At 37.9% G+C, this 23,233-nt stretch overlaps 1 protein-coding gene across 8 annotated transcripts in view; it reads left to right on the forward strand.

The window, feature by feature from the left end:
* Nucleotides 1-23,233, forward strand: part of LOC126333600 (phosphatidylserine synthase) — a 150,191-nt gene that overhangs the window by 50,301 nt on the left and 76,657 nt on the right. For all 8 annotated transcript variants that reach the window (XR_007564315.1, XR_007564301.1, XR_007564295.1 and 5 more), the window contains exons 3-4: nucleotides 12,723-12,881; nucleotides 20,411-20,562. Coding sequence is in view for 5 of the 8 variants with exons in the window: in XM_049996749.1 (XP_049852706.1) it covers nucleotides 12,723-12,881; nucleotides 20,411-20,562 (311 nt within the window). In the remaining 3 variants the exon portion in view is untranslated. The remainder of the gene's footprint in view (nucleotides 1-12,722; nucleotides 12,882-20,410; nucleotides 20,563-23,233) is intronic.

The raw sequence follows: 23,233 nt of genomic DNA on the forward strand, positions 1-23,233 counted from the left end.
AATTGCTCTGTCATGTACATAATTACAACTAGGTCATGCACATATTCCACCCTACTTGCTAATAAGGTCAATGTTTTATACAGCAGAGGAACTTGAGCTTACTAGTTGGCAAAACTGGAGCAGGTCTGATGTACACAAAAATTGCAAAAGGCTATTGAATTTCGACTTCAGCAATTATAAAAGTGCCGAAAATGTGGTAGTCTGCTGTGCTATTTTGAATGTTATTGATAATTAAATATCTCTTTTTGCATTTGAATAGTCAACTAATTGCATATTATGTAATAATTTATATTGGCTTTTCTTTTCTTTTACATATTGTTGATATAGTACCTTCAGTGATTTTGAAAGATATATAAATATATACAACAAAATAATCAATTATTGATAATATAATGCAACTGAATAGATAAAAAATTTACTCACTAAGCGGCGGCACGGGAACACACACACACACACACACACACACACACACACACACACACACACACACACACAAGGGTTTAAATTTTATGAGCTTTAAGAACCAGTGGCTCCATCTTCTGGCAGAAGAATTGAAGGGGAAGAATAAGGGTGTAGGAAAAGGGCTGGAGAGGTTTAGGAAGAGGGGTGCAGTTCAGAAAAGTCACCCAGAACCCCGTGTCAGGGGAGACTTACTGGACGGGATGACAGGGTGAAATGGAAAGAGTGATTGTTGGGGACTGCTCTGGGTTAGATTAGAAAACCTGAGAACTTAAAAGGTGCAAGACAGGATAATATGCAAGACAGAGATTACTACTAAAACATCATCCATGAGTTAATAAAAGTGAAGAGCTAAGTCCATTGTATGTAACAGAGGTGGGAGGGGGAGAAAAATAGACAGGTCAGAAAATGAAAGATGCAGAGAACTAAAATGGAGTGAAGAAAGGAGTAGTTGCTGCAACGAAATGCTGAGATAGAAGGAATTAAGTAAATTAAGGCAAGGTGGGTGACGAGAACAAGGACATGTTGTAGTGCTAGTTCCCACCTGCAGAGTTCTGAGAAACTAGTTGCTGGAGGAAGAATCCAGATGGTGTGTCTGGTGAAACAGGCACAGATGTTGTGACTGTCATGTTGTACAGCATGCTCTGCAGCAGGATATTGTGTGTTGCCTGTGTACACCCTCTGCTTGTGCCCATTCATCCTAATAACTGGGTGGTAGTCATGCTGTATTAAAGGTCGAACAGTTTTTGTGTAACAGCTGGTATATAATGTGTGTCATTTCACAGTTGGATCTCCCTTTAATAGTATATGTTTTGCTAATTACAGGGCTGGAATAGGTGGTGGTAGGAGGGTGCATAGGCAAGTCTTGCAGCAGGGACAGTCACAAGGGTAGGAGCCGTAAATATATACATAAAGATATAAAAGTTTTTGTGGTTCCACATGTAATACATAAGTTCACTGTTGGGAAATGTCATTTTGCTGTTATCAGTTATATTGGGTCTTAGGTTGTCATTTTTATATGTTATGTGTAATTATTGTTAAGATTCAGCGACACAGTTGAACATGTTACTCACATTGTGTGTTTTACGCATTTTGCATCAATAAGTTCCCATCGTCACGTTCCCCTAGTGTTCGAGAATCTAGGGAATATATGGATAGCTTTGAGTCGTGGGGGACTAACCTACAAAATTAAGGTTTTTGAGATTGGCATGTTATTTTTTTATAAGCTGTGATAAATCAGTTGTATTAAGAACCGCTTAGGGGTATGTGGTATTTTGCAGTGCTGTTATTGTGAAGAAGTACTAGAACAGTAGTACCACAAGTGAATAATGCTCAGTGAAAAATGGTAGATGCTGTGCAACAGAATGCTGGTTGAATGTTCCACCAAAATAAGTAGCAAAACTCAAGAGAGGCAGAGCCCAAAATCTGCAAAAAATACTGTAAAAAGTGTTGAGTGAGAAAGGCATTTGTAGTCAGGAATCATACAACATCGGAGAGGAGCAGTTCATTACAGGAAAAGTAATTAATCTTTAAAAAAAGAAAGAAAAAGAGTGAAATGGTGACACCGTTGTGGGGATGTAGTGAATACAGTACTCTCACTAACATAAAAATTTACTTCAACCTTGGTCACAAAGTAATTTTGTAATGACATGTAACACATTTCAATACCCTGTGCACCATCATCAGATCTAGAATGTGAGAACAACAAAGAATATTTTAAGATTTTAAACATGGCTGAAACATGTCAGTTCATAGGCGAAGTACAGATGCTAAACTGTGTTTGCATTGACCCTGTGCCATAATCATGTTGTATAAATGGAGATGATGTCTTAACTACTGATGACACCTTTGGTACAATTGTTTTATTAATCTCCATTGCAGGATGTAATTTTAGATATTTTACTTCTGATGAAGGTATATTTATATCTACCGAAACCTTGGTCAAGAATTTTAATAAATCTTTATCCTGCAACTGTTTTGGCTGTCATCATTTACCGTGAAGAATATTTTAACATATGAAACACATTTAATGTCTAGCATTATGATAATATATGTGTACATAATATTATTTACATAAAATGCTTGACTTGAAGTAGCAACAGAGTTAGGGCTGCAAGAGTCACCCGACATGACGGCTCAGAGATGCCACTCGACGTCATGCATGTTCTTGCATTCAGAAAATTAATGCTAAATACAAGCGAAAGTCTTAGCATTTATATCTACATTTTGTAGTACGCATCCGTAGAATTATAAATCATGAGAACTGTGATATCATGCCTCTGTGCAGTGTGTTACTTTCAGGTACAAAGACTGAAGAGACAAAATTTTCAGGCTTGATGAATACATGCTATGATAACGGTACAAAAACTAGGAGGTAACACCATTTTCTCAGAAGTGGATGCACTCCCAACAGCACAAGCCACTACATTGGAAGGCCTTGGGTTGGGCTGGAATACACAAAAATACCAATAAGCCAGACTTCATTTGTAATGCATCCATTCAAAGACTATGAAATAAAGCTAACCAAAATGTAAAATATGAAGTGTGTCCAGAAAATAATGCAGTTTTTTTGCGCTGATACTTAAAGTGGACACAGAGCGAGGAGTTGAGGTGTCAGGATTGCTGTCTCCGCCCACCCCATTTAGAGCCTGTTTCACGAAATGCGATGTAACTGGCACCCAAGCAACATTCTGCAATAAATTGTCATTTAAAACTAAATAAATCTCTTGCGGAGACCCACCAATTGGTTGTGCAAGCTTATGGGGACAGTGCTGTATTGTATTTGAAAGTTTCACAATTGTTCAAAGCATTTGAGGAAAGCCAAGAAGAGGTGTTCAATGAAACCTACACTGGATGGCTGTCAACTAACACAACCAATGAAATTTAGACTGTGTGCACGATGTGTTAAAATCTGACTGTCAGTTGAGTAGCCAGATAATTACAGAAACTCTCAGCATTTCCAACACAAATGTACTTGAACTGCTGACCAATAAATTGCACATGAGGAAGGGGTGTGCCAAGCTGATTCGCATACTTTTGACCAGTGATCAGATGAATCGCCAGGTTACACTCATAACTGAATGCCTCAAATGCATAGAAATTTAACCTTGTTTTCTGGACAGTGTCATTAGCAGGGATGAAATGTAATGTTAGGGAAAGAGCAGAAACAAAATGTTAAAACTGTGATGACACACATCGGAATCTCCAAAACGGAAAAAAATCAAGAATTAACTAAGCAAGCTGCCAATGTCAGAAAGACCATAGCTATGCAGTTACATTCCACTGCAAATGTGGAGTATCAGATCGTGCAGGACTTTCAAATAAGAAGCCAATTGTTCTGAAGGCTGTCAAAGGAATGACTTCTTAATTTTGTATAATAGAGACTACATTAGTAGTAATCTTGAGTTTTTTGAAGGCAGCAAAGAAGTGAGGGTCAATAAAGATCCCATGAAAATTTTATAATGTGCTATTGGGAAACCATCAGTAAAACAGTCTTCCCGTGTAATACGCAGAAGAGCCAAAGAAACCGGTGCACCTGCCTAATATTGTATAGAGCTCCTGTGAGCATGCAGAAGTGCCACAACATGATGTGGCACAGACTTGAATAATGTCTGAAGTATTGCTGGAGGGAAATGACACCATGAATCCTGCAGGGCTGTCCATAAATCCATAAGAGTATGATGGGATGGAGATCTCTTTTGAATAGCATGTTGCAAAACATCCCAGATATGTTCAGTGATGTTCATGTTGGGGGAGTTTGGTGGCCAGCAGAAGTGTTTAAACTCAGAAGTGTGTTCCTTGAGCCACTTTGTAGCAATTCTGTTTGTTTGGAGTGTTGCATTGTCCTTCTGGAATTGCCCAAGTCTGTCAGAATGCACAGTGGACATGAATGGATGCAGGTGATCAGACAGGATGCTAACGTATTGCCTCTCAGTCATATCTATACATATAAGTGGTCCCATATCACTCCAAGTGCACATGCTCCACACCATTACAGAACCTCCACCAGCTTGAACAGCCCCCTGATGACATACAGTTCCATGGATTCATGAGGTTGTCTTCATACCTGTACCCATCCGTCAGCTCAATATAATTTGAAACGACCAGGCAGCATGTTTCCAGTCATCAAACGTCCAATGTTGGTGTTGACGGATTCAGGTGAGGCGTAAAGCTTTGTGGGCCATCAGCTCCAAAAGGCCATATCGATGATGTTTTGTTGAATGGTTCACATCTTGACACTTGTTGATGACCCATTGTTGAAATCTGCAGCAATTTGCAGAAGGGTTGTACTTTTGTCACGTTGAATGATTCCCTTCAGTCTTCATCTGTCCCGTTCTTGCAGGATCTTTTTCTGGGCACAGCGATGTCAGAGATTTGATGTTTTACCGGATTCCTGATATTCACAGAACATTCGTGAAATTATCGTACGAGTAAATCCCCACTTCATCAGTACCTCAAAGATGCTGTGTCCCATCACTCCTGTGCCAACTATAACATCACGTTCAAACTCACTTAAATCTTAACTCTTTGGAATGTACGTGCCTCAAAAAAATTTCCCCAACACAGTGTAGGCTCATCTGCTAGTGACGCTTTGCTGTTCAATGGGATCCAGGACAATTTTTGAACAATGACAAGAATTTTTAACCAACTCACAGACAAGACCAATTATATTCATGCCACCCACTCTCATAAAAGAATTTTTTTTCAGTTACGTGGAGTGGTGCCTAATGCAGCTCCCTCTAGGTGCAAGCAAAGTAATTACAGAAACCAAAATCTTGGAACACACGACAGTTGGAAATGTGTATTCACATGACATTCACAATCACATGATTTGGAAAATTAAGAGGAAAGAAAAAGATAAAACTGCATGGAACAGTGCTAATCATGGTAGTGGAAATGTTGCTCAATGTCGGCACAATATTCAGTAATGTTTCACAAAAGATTAAATGCTTGCTTTAGAGAGCAAATATCAAGATAAACTTCTGTACTAACAACCCTGTGGGCACTAAGATTAGACACAAAATTGGTGAGCACGATAATAAATTTGGTAAGACATGAATGTAGTGTCTTGTGTGTGAAGACTGTAACAACATCTATATAGGGTGAACAGGCTTTCAATGTCAGATTTTGTGAACACATGTAAGCACATAATAAGGTCAGTTTTGGTACACGCCTGAGAGGATCTAATCACACACATTCTGTAATGCAGAAATGCTTTGAGGTTTTGCGTGCTGCACACAAATGTTTGCTATAATGGAGGAATTAGAAATTTTTAAATGAAGGAAACTTTTGTCACAACCATTCAGAATAAGAGTTCAACATAAATACTTTTTCTATCTCTTTGAAGACTTGTGAAGTGATTAAAAGTTTTTAATATGAGGTTACTACAATCAGTGCAAACATGTGGTAGCTTCTTAAAGGCACCTATTTTACAGTTTCTCACCTTTCTTCATAACATGGTGGTTATACATAATCTTTTCACTTGTTTTGTACATCACTTGTTTTGTACATCACTTGTTTTGTACATCACTTGTTTTGTACATCACTTGTTTTGTACATCACTTGTTTTGTACATCACTTGTTTTGTACATCACTTGTTTTGTACATCACTTACCTTGCAAAACAGATAGACTTGTTGTTATAGTCGTTTTCTTTGTATTCATCTTCAGTGTGTATTGTTTCTTGTGCTTTTGTGAAGTACATTGTAAATCTGTAGGGTAGGTCTGCGTTCTGCTTCTACTTCTGTGAACTATGAACTGCTGTTAGCATGTGTTTACCTAATTATGCTACAAACTGTTTACCCTATTTCATGGTTTTTGAAAGGTTGTATTTCGAATAAGTATGACTTGGTTATAGTTTAGTACCTACAATCCCAACCTGTGATCATCTGATGTGATAGCTTATCGTGGTGCAGGCAATGCCTCTTATCTCCAGAAGATGGTGTGGCCCCCTGGGTTTTGGTATCACTTTGTATTGCAGTTAGGATGTTCCTTGTGTAATGGTTGCAGTATTTTATACACTCATGATGACCAGTGCTTTTATATTTCTGTATCATAGTATGTATTCATCGAGCCAAAAAATCTGACATTTTCATTCTTTAAACCTGGAAGAAAATGGCCCATTGAGATAAGATTTTAAAGTGTTCACAATTTCTCACTCTAGGAATATGTACTACACATATAAATGCGTACACTTGTCTTATATTTGGTATTCCATTTTGTAAATGAGAGAGTGTACGTGCTGTCAAGTGGTATCTCTTAGAGCTTTCTTCATGTCTCAGACACTCTTATACCCCTTAATCTGTTGCTTACGATACTGCAGTTCACATTGACGTGTGATTCTAAGCCAAGCAGTTTATGTAAGTAACAAGACGCGTATTCTTGCAATGTCAGTTGTTAAATTGTTTTTTATATGCTAAATATTCCTTGTTTTTTCATTGGGCACCCACAGTTTAATCTCTCATTTCAGATCTGATGATGATGATTAACACTTTGAATACATTAATAAAAATACGTTACTACAGAGACAGAAATAATTTTTTATATTGCCCAAATAAAGAAAGAATGCGAGTGAGTGAGGAAACAGAAATGTCAGAGTGCTGAAGAGTTGCTGTTGAAATTAAAATGAAAAATTGTCCATCCTGTTGAAAAACATGGTAAACATGTACCCCATAATAAGTCAAGTCTTCAACAAGAAGTTACTGTTGGTAATTTAAAAAAAAAAAAAAAGTTCTTATGCACGAGACACTTCATTGTCATAAATATATATTTTGGAAGTACCTTGCGTTGCACCTGAATATTTCCACTATGCGCTATCTTTACAAATTTGAGAAAATTGCTCCTGTTTCAGCGTATATATTTTGGTATATTTTTAATGCACTGTTCAGTCCACATTTCCGTAACCCAATTACTTGTCAGTGATGTGATGAACTCCACTGACAACAGAATTTCATGTGAAAAAGTACCAAAAGAAGACCTAAAAAAGAACATAAAGGTGAGGCATTCAGAGGCAGTCAAGAAATCACATCCTATTTACAGAGACTAGAATTTCTCTTTCTAAAACTACAATAATACTTGCACCATCTAATCAAAAGTATAGGACATCTATTAGTGAATATTAAATATGGGATGTTTCCACCCTTCACTATTGACACCTTGAACTCTGGTGGAGACAATTTCAATGAGATGTCTGGTGCTTTCAGCTCTCGAGGAAGAATGAGCTGCCATTCCTCCAGAGAGATTCAAAGTAGTGTTGTTGGGCACTACCACCTGTATCAAAGTCTTCATTCTAACTCATCCCAAAGATTTTTCTGTTTGGTTCAGGTTGTGACTCTGGGCAGGCTAATCCATTTCAGGACCATGCTGCTTGATGATAGGGTGCATTGTCATGCTAATACAGAAACCTGTCATCTCGAAACTGTTCTTCTATTGTGCACAGTACACATTTTGTTTAAAATTTGTTCATATCCTTCTGCCTTTGGTTTTTTTAAAGTAGAATAAGGGGACCACACCCTGATTACAAAAAACATCCCCATACTATAAAGGACAGTCAAATGTATATAAGACAGATATAAAAAATAGACGTAAAGTGTTTATTATTTGAAAAGTAATTGCCTTACCTATTTGCACATTATGCCAATGAGAGACAAGGCAGTCAGTGCCTTCATGGAAAAAATGTTTGCGGTTGCCTGCAGACCCATGATTGTACCTGTGTGTGCAGATCTTTCTACGAAGCATGTTGGTGGCCACAAACATCTTTCTTCAGGGTCTAACAATGTGGAAATTGCACAGAGAGGGATCGGGAGGATGCGTAAGGGCTTCCTAGCGAAACTTCTGCAGCAACTCAAAACATACAGGCAGACCTACATGTTGCCAAGGTTGTTTCGGTGAGGCAACAGAAGTTTTACTGCGAAGCTCTTACATTTCATACAGTCCCGATCTCCCCCATACAAGTTACATATTTTTAGAGCCACGATGATGATGTTCATGGCTGCCAATTTGCTTCAAATGAAGAGGTGTGGATGGCTGTAGTGATGGTTCTGTACGCAGCTGCAACCATTTTTCCATGGAGGCATTGACTGTCTTGTCTCACAGTGGGATAAAAGTATTGATAGATATGGGATTACTGTTGAAATAATAATCACTTTACTTAAACAAACAATAAAAAATACTGAGTGGAATAATGATAATTTTACGAAAAAGATGGATTACTACACACCATATGGAGGGGATGTTGAGTTGCAGATAGACAAAATAAATAGACTTCTATACATTTAAGCTTTTGGCCAAAATGTCTTCTTATAAAGTAGAAAACACACACACACACACACACACACACACACACACACACACACACACACACACACACACCTACCTTCAAAACTTGCACACACAAGGCCACTGTGATGGGACAGCACACAGCAACTGCACCTGACAGGAGAAGCAATGTGAGGTTCATGGGGGTAAGAGGTGGTACGTGCACGGTGGGAGAGGGATAGTTGAGTAGGTGTGGGGAAGGTTTAGTTCTCTTTATGGGTGCATGCAGGGTCATAGTGGTGATGTGTAGTGCCGCTAGATCCAGTTGGGAGATTTTATGGGGGAAGGGAGGAGGAGGAGTGGGAGTGGAGAAAACTAGAGGAGAGGAAAATGGCTAGTGGTTGCATTGGAATAGACGAGTGTTTAGTGCTGGAGTGGGAGCAGAGAAGGACACAGGTGGGTGAAGGTCAGGAACTGGCAAAAGTTGAGGCGAGGGGTTTTTGGGAATGTGGGAGATATCACAGGGGGAGTTCCGACCAGCACACTTCAGAAAAGCTGGTGTTGGTAGGCACTGAAGTGAAGCATATCGTTTTTGGCAACATGTTCAGCAGGTGAGTGGTGCAGCTGTATATTGGCCACAGTGTATTGGTGGCCAATCATGTGAGCAGACAGCTTGTTGGTTGTTAAGCCCATGAAGAAGCAGCGCAATGGTTGCAGCATAGTTTGTAGATCACACACCTGCTTTCATAGGTAGCCCTGCCTTTAATGGGATACAAACTCATTGATGACACCTTTGTGATCTACACTAGAGGTGAGGACACTTTCTCCCCCATTCGCTTCGCCTGTTCCTCCTCAAACCAACAAGCTACCATCCTCGATGTCGACCCCCACTTCAAAGACAACTACATTGATACCTCAGTCCATATCAAACCTACGAACCATCAGCAATACTTCCCCCTAGACAGCAGCCACCCATTCCATACCAAGAAGTTTGTAGTACAGCTTAGCCATCCATGGCAATTTTGCATCTGTGGTGATGAGCAATCTGTATGCAGTCTGGCCTCAACAGCCAGACAGTGATTTTGTGTGTGTGTGTGTGTGTGTGTGTGTGTGTGTGTGTGTGTGTGTGTGTGTGTGTGTTGTGGTGGGAGGGTTCTACTTTAGAAGGCCTTTTGGCCAAAAGCTTAAAGGTGTAGCAGTCTTGTTGTTGTGCCTGGTTGCAACTCAGTGTTTCCTCTGTATGGTGAATTGCGGTCTATCCTTTTACGATATAGACACTTACTTACTTTTTCCTGGCTGTCCCCTTAAGTAACACTACCTTCTCGGTATTTCACTTTTGCCACTACATGTGATGCTAGGCAGAGTCAAATCCGAAACTTTCCCGTTGGATTGCCATAAGATTTTCTCCAAGTCACTTACTTCCAGTCATTTATTATCCAGGGCGTCACTCCTTACACCACCTCGAGTGCTGCTTAGTATTGACTACAGAGCTGTTTGGCTTGTGGGCAGCTGCTTGACCATTGTACCACATTCTTTTTAATTCTCTACATGCAGTTATTGTGCTAGCTGGTCTGCTGGTGGTACTTTGGATCTCAAGAGTGATTTTTTGTGATGATGTGTAGCTTTTTACTAGCACCCTCTACAGCGCTTGGCAGTCCGTGTGAAAGGTCCAATTGACATCTTGAAATGTCCTTGAAATGTCTCCTGAAATTTTTTATAGTTGAAGAATACATCAAAAGAAACATTGCTAAAATTTTAGTTGCCAGGACACATTAAAGAGAGCTGTTCTTTATAAAATGTTGAAAATTGCCAAATTTGTAGCTCGCGTAGTGGCTGTAGAAATGTATACCCTTGCTGTAGCTGTAGCAGACACTGCACATGCAACTGAGCATGTGCATGGCCCTGGTTGGTGGCTCTTTGGTAAACGGAATACACAGCACAATGCAAACGCACTTTCTAAAGCGAAGTTCAGTTTCCGTTGATAGTTTCTCTGACACAGCTGTTAGGTTGCTATTCACTTGGAGATCAAACTAAATTAATTTCCCTTATGTTTCCTTTGTATACACTTGCTAATAGCCTCTGTCTTTGTGTGTGTTCCCGAGTTTCACAGTAATGTGGAACCCAGTTAATGTTTTCATATTTGCAAAGGTGAAAAGTGAAGAATGTGGTATACAGTTGAAATACTCTTATTTTCCTGAAGACTCACATATATTTTATTTAGTAGTTAATTTCTGAGACATCAATTCGAATCTCAGGACAAATTCGGACCAGAAATTTACGTAGAGACTGTATAATTGCAAACATCTTGTAATCAACATAGCAGAATCTGGAAAAATGGGAAAGAATAAGGGTCAGTATTACACCTAATACATCTTCTTGCCAGTCACAGAAAATAGTTCATTGATTTAGTTGGACTCATGGCCTGGGCATAATACCACCTCTGTCATCAGGAGGAGGACGAGAAGACTATTAATACAATTTGGATTTCACTCAGAGCTAATAGTGGGATTCAAACACTCTATAAAGAAATTTTTCTACAGTCCAAAGCATTTTTTAGGAAATTGTCAGACAGTATAATTTTCAATAAGTCTTTCTCGTTTCAGGTTTATCAGTGGATTGGTATTGTTGAATGTGAGACGTTGATGTTTTGTCAGCTTTCATCATCATGTTTTACGGATTAGATCAAGTGTGCTTGGTATGCAGCATAACATACAGAAAAAGGGCGATAGCCATCGTAATTTTGTCTAAATAAATCTAGTAATTGCTGTGAAGTGCCTGAGGCATTAAATTTGCCCAGTTGTGCCTGGTGTTTTCATCATCCAATAGATGCTTCTTACTTTTCTGATGACTGCAGGGAATAAACAAGGAACTGTTTCATTGTTATTAAATTATACATTATTTAAAAATTACTATAACAACTTCGCTACAGAAATTGTTATAAAATATTTCATGTCTACAAATTAAAGTCGCAATTAATGGAAGTTGTCTCTAATAGTCAATCCAATCAAAATATACAGTCATTTATGTCACATATTTTGAAACTTGCAAACCCACTCATTAAAACCTATAGGATACTTCCAGTTAACCTATAATCATGAAATTTGACAAGAAGCAAGGATTCACAGTAGAAGTAAAGGAAAGAAACATCTGAAAATTGTTAATTTGTAATTATATCACACAAAAAAGTATTTAATAATTGGATAGATAAAAAAAATCAGTGCTGACAGATGAACATGCTTATAAAGATACTGAAATTATGTAAGCTGTTGGGTCCAGTGGCTCCTTCTTCTGGCAGAAGGGTTGAAGGACAAGGAAGAGGGGTGAAAGCTGCCACTTGGTGAGTAGACTTTTGTTATCTATCCAATTACATTATATTTTCAAAAATTGATTATTTTTGTTGATACAAAAAAAGTATTTCTTTTGTCAATCGTTATTCAACTTCAAGCTTGAAGGAGCGATCAAAAAGTTTTCGGTGGAAGGCCTGACAGTTCAGAATCAGTAAGTCTATTAGACGAAATCACCATTAGCCCACTGTTCTGTTGCATGAAGTAGTCCATAACTGCCTGCTGCACATCCTTGTCCAGCAGGAATAATCGACCTTCCAAGGTCTTTTTTAAGGGACTATTCGTATCTGCATGTTGGTGCTTCTATACCTGCATCTGAGTTGCAGCAAAACTCTGAAATGGAAAATTTTTGATGGCCTCTTATAATTACTTTCACCATTTTCTGAATAAGATGTAATTCCAGTTGGATGCCGTAAAAGTTATTTTAGAAGTACTAATTACAATTTTATGGAACTACAAATCTTGTTAGCATTTCATAAATGTTTGAAGAGGTGTAATTTTATTCTTTGGAGGTTATACTTCATTAGAACAAAATAAAGTATGCAAGAATACCTGTAAGTGATTGATTTTATATGTTTATGCTTACATTTCGTCAGTTTTTATATTTTGATTCATTTTATACTGTAAATTTCTTGAATACCGTTTCTGATATTTTAATTTTCAGGAATATGGTGTTAATTGCACGGATGTAACAGTCGAGAGAATATGGAGTCACATTGATGTTTTTGCAGTGGGTCATTATTTCGGATGGATGTTCAAGGCTATTCTTGTTAGGCACCTTGGCATTTTGTGGGCTATTAGTGTTATGTGGGAATTTACTGAGGTAATTTGTTCATCTATTTATTCCAGTTACTGTAGATAATAACTTTCTTTATCTAATTGGAATTCTGTTTCAATTATCTCTGCTTTCTTGCTGTAAATTAAATTTTCATTCCCAGTTTGAAGAGAAAGTATAATGTGCTTGATTCCTAGATGGTAGTACTTTATTCAAAAAGTGAAGTAAATTTAAGGTTATTGTTGATAATCATTCATTATGAATTGTATTTGTTTATGAAATAGTCAGAGAGAAATGCTTGCCGAAGACGACAAATTCCTGTGAGAATAAACAGATTGAATTCAATAGGCAAAGAAACACTGCTTTTTATTTTGATGCTTGAAATGGCTCATATTTCAGTTTTGTCTGTGGATCACTTATCCAAGGATGTTGAACATTTGGTATTACAGTTTGATATCAAGGAAAAAATGTAATAAATATTTAGATCCTTAAAAGTGTAATTTGATTAGGCTGGCTTGTGCAGTTGGCCATGGGCTTATGATAATAATCTTCGTAGCATTCGCCTCAAGTGATTTAGGGTAGACCAAGCAGGATGTAAATCAGAATGACCAGATAGAGATTGGAACCTCCATCCATATGAGTACAAGGCCAGTGTGTTTAAAACATTGCAACCTCACTTGGTTCTCCGTAATCTAAAATACTGTTTTGAAAAGAAGTTATTTAGTGATGTAAAAAGCTAATGCTTTGCCTTTCTTGTATCTGATACCAATGACTGCACACACTGTACACACATTATTTCATAATGTAATACATACACATTGTTGGCTAGGTTAAAGACCAGGGTGCAATGTTTGATTTCCATTCTGTGTACAGCAACTTCCCGATTTGCAAGCCTGAAAATTTTGAATCCATATCCCTCTATATCAACAATATGAAAAGAATAGGTTGCTCCTCACTGCCTAGAGGTGGCACTGAGTCACAGACAGGCACAGTGAAAAAGAATACTAGAAATAGTCCTCCTTCAGAAGCGGACTCAGACATTTACACATGAAAAACTCCCACACACATGCCCACTGTCTCCAGGCACTGAGGTCCCTAGCTCCTGGAGACAGTGGAATTTGTGTAATCGTTGTTCCTGTGTGATTGTGTGTGTGTTTTTCCACTTCTGAAGGAGGACTTTGCCCAAAAGCTGAAACATTTTGAGCATTCTTTTTCATTGTGCCTCTTTCATGTGGCGAGTATCTGTCTTTTCCTTATTGTTGCTATGCCATCCTGGATCTCCCACTCTTTAATTCCCCCTCTATATTAAATGAGATGTTGAGCCCAGAAAGAGGATAAAGTATTAGTATTGTACAGAGTGACTCAGCTAAACTGTTAACTTTGGATATCTCCAGAACTGTTTAAGAAATTTTAATTCTCTTTTCACCCAAGTGAATTATGAATAAGTCTCCAGGAAATGATGTATAGTCTCTTTTCATAGCTGTATGAATTACAAAGATATCAGAGCCAACTTTGCTTTTTCAAATGAAACTATTATAATTTCTGCAATTAGTATTGTACATCTAATAGAGATTTAATTCTACAATGTGTCAGTCTTCAAAATCTGATTAGTAGTTTTGGAGAAATTAAAATATTTAAAACTTAGGATTTAGGCCTGTTTTGTAATCCGTTATTGTCTTATGCAAAACATATTATTGTATGAGACAGTCACATCAGGTTAATTGGGGCTCCTGCTTGATACAGGTAAGAGAGTCTATCTACTAAAGTGGAATAGTGGATAGAATTAATACTTTTACTAAGAAAACTTACTACACGTCATTGGACTGCCATACCAATTGGAAGACAAAGGGCATGGCATTTAAGGATGATTCTCCAGTTGACTGCCATATTAGTCCTGTTCTGCATTCTGCCAAAGCATTGAAAGAAAGGTGAACATCAGTAATTGCCTGGGTTTGTAAAACAGGAAAACAAGGTATAAAGATTGTTAAATGATAACCTCGGATCATGAGTTTGTCAGGATACACATTTATATTGCAAAATTACCTCGGCAAAACTAACAAAACTGAAACAGCAAAAGAATATGGTCGTAAATGCTTGTTTAAAAATTCATTTATGTCATCAAGCTTTTTAAAAGTCCAGCTTCTACTGCAGTACATGCTTGAATTGCTGGTGGAAGGACTTCTTGATAGACTAGTGAATTCCTTGAATATTGTTGCACATGCCACAACAATCCAAAGTTTTGAATACTCTTGGACTGCTGTAACTTATGTGTGGACTTCATCTTTGCGTTCACCTGGATGAGAGTGTTTCTGTGGTGTCAAATGAGCATCTTTGCGTTCACCTGGATGAGAAAGTTTCTGTGGTGTCAAATGAGGTGAAAGTGCAGGCCAACTGATAACATCATCACATCCTATTCAGTGACCATGAAAGAGCTGGGTGAGCACTTTTCCAGCCACAAGCAGTTGTGAGCCAAGCCTCCATTGTGCTGGTTCCATGTACACCTATGTTATTTCAAGTGGTACTTTCTCTACGAGCGCTGTTAGTACTTCAGTAAGATATTGTGCGTTTCTTTTACCTTTTCGTATTTCTTCAATGAAGTAACAACCAATCACATAGACTCAAACACTATTGCACCAAACTGTCACACTCAACTGTCTCTGACATTCAGCCTGCATCAGCCAGTACTGTTTCTCTGCTGCCCAATAACTCACACTTCTTAGATTCAGTTTTCCATACTTTGTACAGGTGGCTTCATTGATAAAGAGAATTATTTGAAGAAAAAATTTGCTGTCTTAATGTCACATCAGAAGTGTGAGACAGAATTCCACACGTCTTCAGCAACCCTAAGAGTGAAGTGACACATGTTATGGATAGAAGTCATTCGAGCACAAAATGCAAATAATGCTGGGCCAACTTATTCCAGAGGCACTCACAATGTCACTGTTGTTAATATATGGGTTACAAGCAACAGCTTCCAGAATTTCTATTTCATTTGATTTGTTTGTTGCAAATTTGCTCTTACACTCTGCACAGTATTCCAGTGTTCTTCCAATAACAATTTATTGCACATTCGGTAGAGTGTCATTCTTCTTAGTGTGTGTGTGTGTGTGTGTGTGTGTGTGTGTGTGTGTGTGTGTGTGTTGGGGCTTATGGGCGCTCAACATCGAGGCCATCAGCGCTCTTCAGACACCTCCTATCAGAAATAGTTTGTGTATACAAGTCAAATGTTCTCTTCATGCTCCTTCTGCATTTTCTGCAAATAAGCATATCTAGTTTTCCTGGTTTGTGAAAGACTTTTTTCAAACTAACCAGCACCCAACACACACAAATGACACTGTCTGAATTAAAGTTTAATTTCCCCTGTGGTATTGTGATATCGTGAAACTGTTTCCTCATCCAAAGTAATGTATTTCATTACTTGGATTTGAAATCCATAACTTCCCCCTAATACAGCAGTCACATTCATGTCCAAAACTAGTGATTGGATTTTGAAGAATGAAATTCTGTTGAATTTCTCTCTTCTAGAGCTATGTTGCTTGCTATATATTCCTTTTCACACTAAGTTGCTCTTTAGCTGATACAAATATAAAATAGCAAAAGTAATCATCACTTTGTTGCTGTACTTGCAGTGTCAGTTATTAACAGTAGATTTGACTGTAGAAATATAGTGGAACCTCACCTAACAAGCACCTCCCAAAATGCACAATTTGCATAATGAGCAAAATAAATAAATAACTTAACGAGGAATGTTTTACATAACGAGTGACAATGATTTAGTGTGATGTCACCAGCCATTCGTGTTCAGCCGGAGAAATGTTAAACATTCATTGCCGGCAGCGGGATATGAACAGTGTCTTTAGTGCCTACTCCATTCTGGCTTTAGCACTCTTTCTGCTACCATCTTAGTGCAGCTTGTGATCACACATATTTCTAAACTTGGGTTCACACCATGTTTTTCTGTGTGCAAGTTTTAATAACCTTCGTAGAAATTTCCCTGAAGATAAAGCCACAAGAAGATGACCATAAGAGAAAGAAAATGATGTTAGAAATGAAACGTAAAATAACTGAGAAACACAAACATTGTTTGACCGTTGCTGATGTAGCATGCACATACAGTTGGTTTACATCAACTATATGCACCATCCTCAAGAACAAGGATAAGATTAAGTAAAGGAAAGTTGCTACTCACCATGTAGCAGAGTTTGTGAGTGTGTTTCTGTGTATTTGTCATCTAATTTTGACGAAGGCATTACTGGTGGAAAGCTATATTTGTGACAGTCTTTCTGTTGTGCCCATCTGCGACTCAGTGTCTCCACAATATGGTGAGTAGCAACTTTCCTTTTCACAATATTGTTTCATTCCATCCTGGATTTTCCATTATTCGATAAGATTAAGGAGATAGAGGCTTCAAATGGAATGACAAGAGTGTCTAAACAATGATTTCGTATTCTGGATGATGAAAGGTTGCTCCTTGAATGGCTAAATGAAAAGCAATTGCAAGTTGACCCTATTACCGAGAACATCAATTGTGAGAAGGCTAGAATGATTTTCACTGACCTTGTTAACAAGGCGCCAGGATCATCTGCGGCTGAAGAAATGTTTAAGGGAAGCCGTGGGTGATTCAAGAAGTTTAAGAGAATAACTGGCATCCATAGCATTGTGAGGCATGGGAAAGCAGCCAGCTCCAACACAAAGGCAGCAGTGAACCTCATCAGCAACTTCAAGATGCTCACAGATTGTGAGGGTTATCTGCTGCAACACATTTTTAATTGTGATGAGATATGCCCAAGCGTGCCTTTATAACAGCAGAGGAAAATGTGTTGCCTGGTCACAAGCCAGTGAAAGACCATATCACACTGCCATTATGTGCCAATGCAAGTGACAATTTGAAAATTAAACCACTGCTTGTTCACAATTCAGGAATTCCATGAACTTTCTGGAAGTATAAAGTCCAGAAGAGCGGGTTAAATGTGACGGACCAGCATGTTAGTTCAAACTTTATGAAGCTCTACACTAACTACTCTACAAGCATTGCTTTAAGTAGACTGAAGCTCCAATCTCACTCTGAGACTTTTGGAACTATCAGTTCAACATTGTTGCCTGAATTAAGATGGTTGAAATGGCATGGAAATGGATTACCAAGACAAATCTCACTTCTGCTTGGAAAAAGCATTGGCCAAAGTGCATTGTCGAATGTGACTTAGAGGCATTTGAGTTAGTACCTGTGGAGCCTGTAGTCAACAAGATTGTATTTCTGCTCAAGAGCATGGGCCAGAAGTAGATAACAATATCAATAAGCTTGTGGAAGATCACAGCTAATAAATGACCACTGAACAAATTATGCAGTTGCAATATGTTTCAGAGCAAGAAGTTGTGGAGAGGAGTTCTTCGGAGGAGGCGAAGGCTGTGGCAATAACAGCAAAGCAGCAGTCTTCTTGCACAATAAGAGAAATGCTGGAAACATTGGAATCGGTTGCATCATACATTGAAAATCACCACCCCTGTAAAGCAGTGGCTATGGATGCTGACATCAGTATCTGTAATTAATGTAACTATAAAAAGACAGTGTTAGTGAGGACTTTCTCACAATTCATGTAGGCGAAAACAGAGTTACAATATCTTAAGCACTTTCAGAAATATGAAGTGAACTACTTATCTGAAACACCATATCGAAGAGCTTTGGGTGTAATATTTTTACAGAAAAATGCAAAAGTGTCACATGGGATGACAGTGATTTATTATTATAATTGTTGTTATATAATGGTGTTACTTTTTGTTACCAAACTCGCACTGTGTATTCTCACTAATTCTTTACTATATTAAGCCATTTAATTTAACCAGTACTTTTTAACTGTCATTTTAAGTAAGTTTGTTTTAGTAATATGTTTGTTTTCATGAGTTTAATTTGTTCTTAGTAGATGTAAGTTAAGTCTTTATTTTGGTCATGGACAGAGGTGTTTGTTCAGTAATAATCAATATTATTTTTCATGTGCAAAACTGATTGGTGAGTGTATTCAAATGGTGTAGTTAAAATACCCAAATACTTTAAACAGATCTTTACAGTGAGCTCTTTATTGTAAATTTACCAATTGTAAATTTTGTTCGGTGTTTCATTTACTTTCTTAGCAGCACTTCTACCACTTCAGAACACAATCTGTGGTTCACGTAGAAGATTGTATTTGTTCTAGTAATTTATTAATCTATCTTTCATGATTATTTTATGGAAGTATGACAACAAGTGAATGGGATTGTAGTTTCCTGTTTCATCAGCATTGCTTTTCTTTAGGAGAGTCACAACTCTTCCCTGTTTTGAATACCCTGCAGAGTATCCTGATGCAAATGACTCATTAATTATGTTTGTGACAAGAGCTTGTGTGCCCTGTGTGCATCATTTCAGCACACAGATTGGTATGTTCTCTAAGCCTGCTGATTTTTATTTATTTTTGAGATTTTGTACAGTTTACTGACTACAGGTTCTGTGATTGATGATACCTTTATTGTAATTAGTGTTGGTGATAGAAGTTGAATATAAACCTGAGTTTTTTACATAAGGACTTGAGAAACTAAGTTACACATGTTGTCACATGCTAACACTATTGTGAGCACATTGTCAAAAGAGACTAGATGTTCCAGGTTTCCCCGAAGGCACAATTCTTCTGCAGTGCAGAGAACAGGTGCATCATAGTATGGGAATCAAATGGTGTGCCAGCTGGAAACATACCAATGTTAAAGTGTGACCAAGGTCACATAAACATGGATGGTTCTAATCAGGAAGGCTATCAACATCTACCATAGAGGACAATGTCCAGGCAGTGAAGGAAGAATATCTCTGGGTGGGGAGGGATTTCCAATGGTGGGAACATTCACACAGCTGTTCTCAAATGGCTTTATGACAAGGGGGTTTCTAATTTGGGGAATTTAATGACTTATAGAATGTTCCAACCATTGTTTACAGAGACTGATGACTGTGTTGAAAAGAAGTGCCTTGTATCTGAAGAGTAATACAGTATTCAGTGAAATTTACTTGGCCTGCCGTGACAATTTGTAACTTACTGTTTGAAGTTCCCTCATACTTTGTAGAAAAATTTGCTATTTTTACAATTAATAGAGTTGAGTGATGTTGGTAACCTGGAATATGATGTTCACTAGCATTAAGTTTAATTGTACTTTGTGTGGTATAAATTTGTATTAGCAATTGAAAATTACTTATTTGACATCAGAAAAAAGATGATAATGAGATTATATGGGCAGTATACTTCAGTCTGTCATAGCCATTCTGTAAGCTTTCTAAATAAAAAGCTCATGAAGTACTGAATCTCCTCTAATTAAACTTTTGAAGAGCTGAAAATACCCTGAAATAAGTTTTGTCCAGTGGGCTGTTATTCGGTGCAGTGCCTGAGTGAATCAACCAGAATAAATTCCATTTCCCATTAGTGGTTGTAATAATCTGTATTGTGTTTTTCTGTGCAATGATAGCATGCATTAACAAGAATAAATTCTATTTCACATTGGTGGCGGTATTGATCTGTATATGCATTGTTCAGTTAATCATTTTGAAATATCATTTTATGTTTCAGATAGCATTTGCTCATCTTCTACCAAACTTTATTGAATGCTGGTGGGATGCTCTAATATTAGATGTACTTGTGTGCAATGGATTGGGAATTTGGTGTGGCTTGAAGATTTGCAAGTATCTGGAGATGAGAGAATATAAATGGGTTAGCATAAGGTAATTGAATTACTCTGTTTCTAGGCTCAATGAAACAGGAAGTGGAATAACCTTTAAGGTGAAACATGTCTGTCATGGACGCCATGTAGTTTCAGATTTCTTGATTTTAGTAACGCAGAATGATGGTGATTTGCATTAGGCTGATCTAATTTGCGGTGCATCACTAGTATTGCAGTGGGCTACCATAGAAAATTCAGAATAAAATAATAAAGTCACTTAAATAGTACATTCAGATACATTTTTATATAATAGGTCATGTTGAGTGTGAAAATGAATTAAAAATGGCAACAACATTTAGGCTCTGCAGTGGGCTTTTCTGTTTATTAAAAGATCAATGTAAAGCCAAGCTCATTTAGTCAAGCAGTTGCATAAAAGATAGAAAGATGAAAGCAAATATCAGTATACCTTCTCAGAAATAATTCAAACACAACAGAACAACTCCTTATTCAGCATGCTGCTACGTGGCTATGACAGTGATAATTTTGTGGAGTCAGTAGATAGGAGTGTTGTGTACAAAAAGGTGCAGTTATTGGAGCACACATTATAACCACAGCATGAAATGACTATAATTGTTCTGCGTGTTGGGGTAACAGACAGTGTAGTTTGATCCACTGCTGGTTTGTTAATAAAGTATCACAATGCATGTAACTTACCTATCTCTCTACAGTTTGATGCTGTATACACTCAGTGGGATTGGTTTTGCACAAACACTGTTGCATTAATTTCCATTATTAATAAACCAAACACACCGCAAGCTGGAATGGGTAAATTGTAACCGCCCCTGGCATGCTGAACACAAAATTTACTAGTCCATCAGATGTGGCTGCATGTGTGTTAAGTGTTACTAAGGTGTTCAGTCGAAAAGCTGACACTATTGAATGTCTAAATGGGCACACTCCAAGTATAACAGTTCTGTGCACCACAGCTTATAACAAATGATCTTGACTCCTGCTTGTTGAAGTCTCAGTGGCAACCATTACATCAGGGAGGTTATAATATTTGAAATACTCGCTCTTTCAGGCAAATTAACATGTAGATCTTGACAGGACAAGACTGCATTGATACAAATGGCAATGTATGTGCGAACCTCCTTCGGAGAGTGACAGAGACTATTAATTGTTTAGCTTTGGACATTCACTAAATATGTCACTTATTGTACATGTCTGGGATGTGGTTAGTTGTCGACTTTTTGTTCCATGTTATTCCACCAGCAAAAATTAGTGCTTTGTGGGATCATTAAGTGATTCATCGCAGGAAGTGTTGGCTTTATACCATACTGAATTTTCAGTCAGTGTCATTTTTAATTATTTGTGTATTGCTTTGTCGCTTTTCATTTCACTCATATATTTATCATCAGGGTGGAAATGTAATCACCAAAATGTGTGTTTTGTATGGAAATTGATTTTAACTCAGAAAAGGCAGATACATCTCGGACAACTCTAGAAAATGCAGGAAATTCTGAAATAATCTGCAAGGAATTTCACACACACACGCACACACACACACACACACACACACACACACACACACACACACACACACCTTCTTACCTACCTACCTACTTATGCGTGCTCTCTCGTGTGCGTTTGCTCACTTGCATAGGTAAGAGCATGAACTGTTGAATGAGGTGTAGTGAGCATGTGTGTGCATTGTGACGAAGAGATAAGTGTGAATGTATGAGTGAGTGATTGAATGAATGAGTGTGCTTTGGTGACTGCCTGCATAGGTGCCCAAGATTGTGTACACGAGTGAGAACTTGTGTTGGTGAGCATGCGCAGGTTATTTTGTGTGTGTGTGTGTGTGTGTGTGTGTGTGTGTGTATGTGTGTGTGTGTGTGCTGTGTCTACTTTGCTGACTTTCTTGCATTGTTGTGCTTAAAGTAAAAAGTTACCATACCACAACAAGCTCCTGTTTTGAAATATAGTAGATTATTTGTAACGATCTATTAATATTATATTTAATTAGGGCAGTTAAATTTATATCTGTGTAGGGTTGCTCCATTCTGAATTGGCATGGTACAGAAGAATAAAAGGTGATGGAAAGTAGCACTATGCTCTCCAAGGCTGGTGGGTAAGCCAACTTACTCAACTGACTTACCAATTGAACTGTAAACAAACAATTGCTTGGTTCCACAGCTTTGGTGTTGAGGAGGAGAACATCTTATCAGACACATGACATGAGAGAAACATGTTTAACATCCTAGTAGCTGGAACATTTTCAGTGGCTTCTACAAACTTTTTGCTGCCTGTAGTATCTTATATGCTCGTGCCAAACTCCTCCAGCCACTGGCGCCGAATCTTAGCCTGATTCAGCCATTCAACTTGATCAACTTTTTTTTTAATTTGTCAGACAATTGCACTTTGCACTCTTAAGACTCACTTCCAACACATCAACTGCTACCTTAAAGCCTGAGAGAGTTAAATCAGTGAAAATCTCAGGATGAATTTTTATTTGGACGGAAAAAATTATGACTTGTAAATATATATATGGTGCAGAAAAACAGGTGGAAATTTTATAAGAATGATAGCATGGAATATCCGAGGAAATGAAATGGAAAGAGAGACAAAGTTGATTAGGTGATTATGTACGAAATTGCGCTATGTGTATATAATTGTGACAGAAACTATAATAGATGCTGTGAATAAATGTGTGTGCTGAAGTTGCAATGTTG

Source organism: Schistocerca gregaria, chromosome 2 (genome assembly GCF_023897955.1).
Source record: "Schistocerca gregaria isolate iqSchGreg1 chromosome 2, iqSchGreg1.2, whole genome shotgun sequence".
NCBI lineage: Eukaryota > Metazoa > Arthropoda > Insecta > Orthoptera > Acrididae > Schistocerca > Schistocerca gregaria.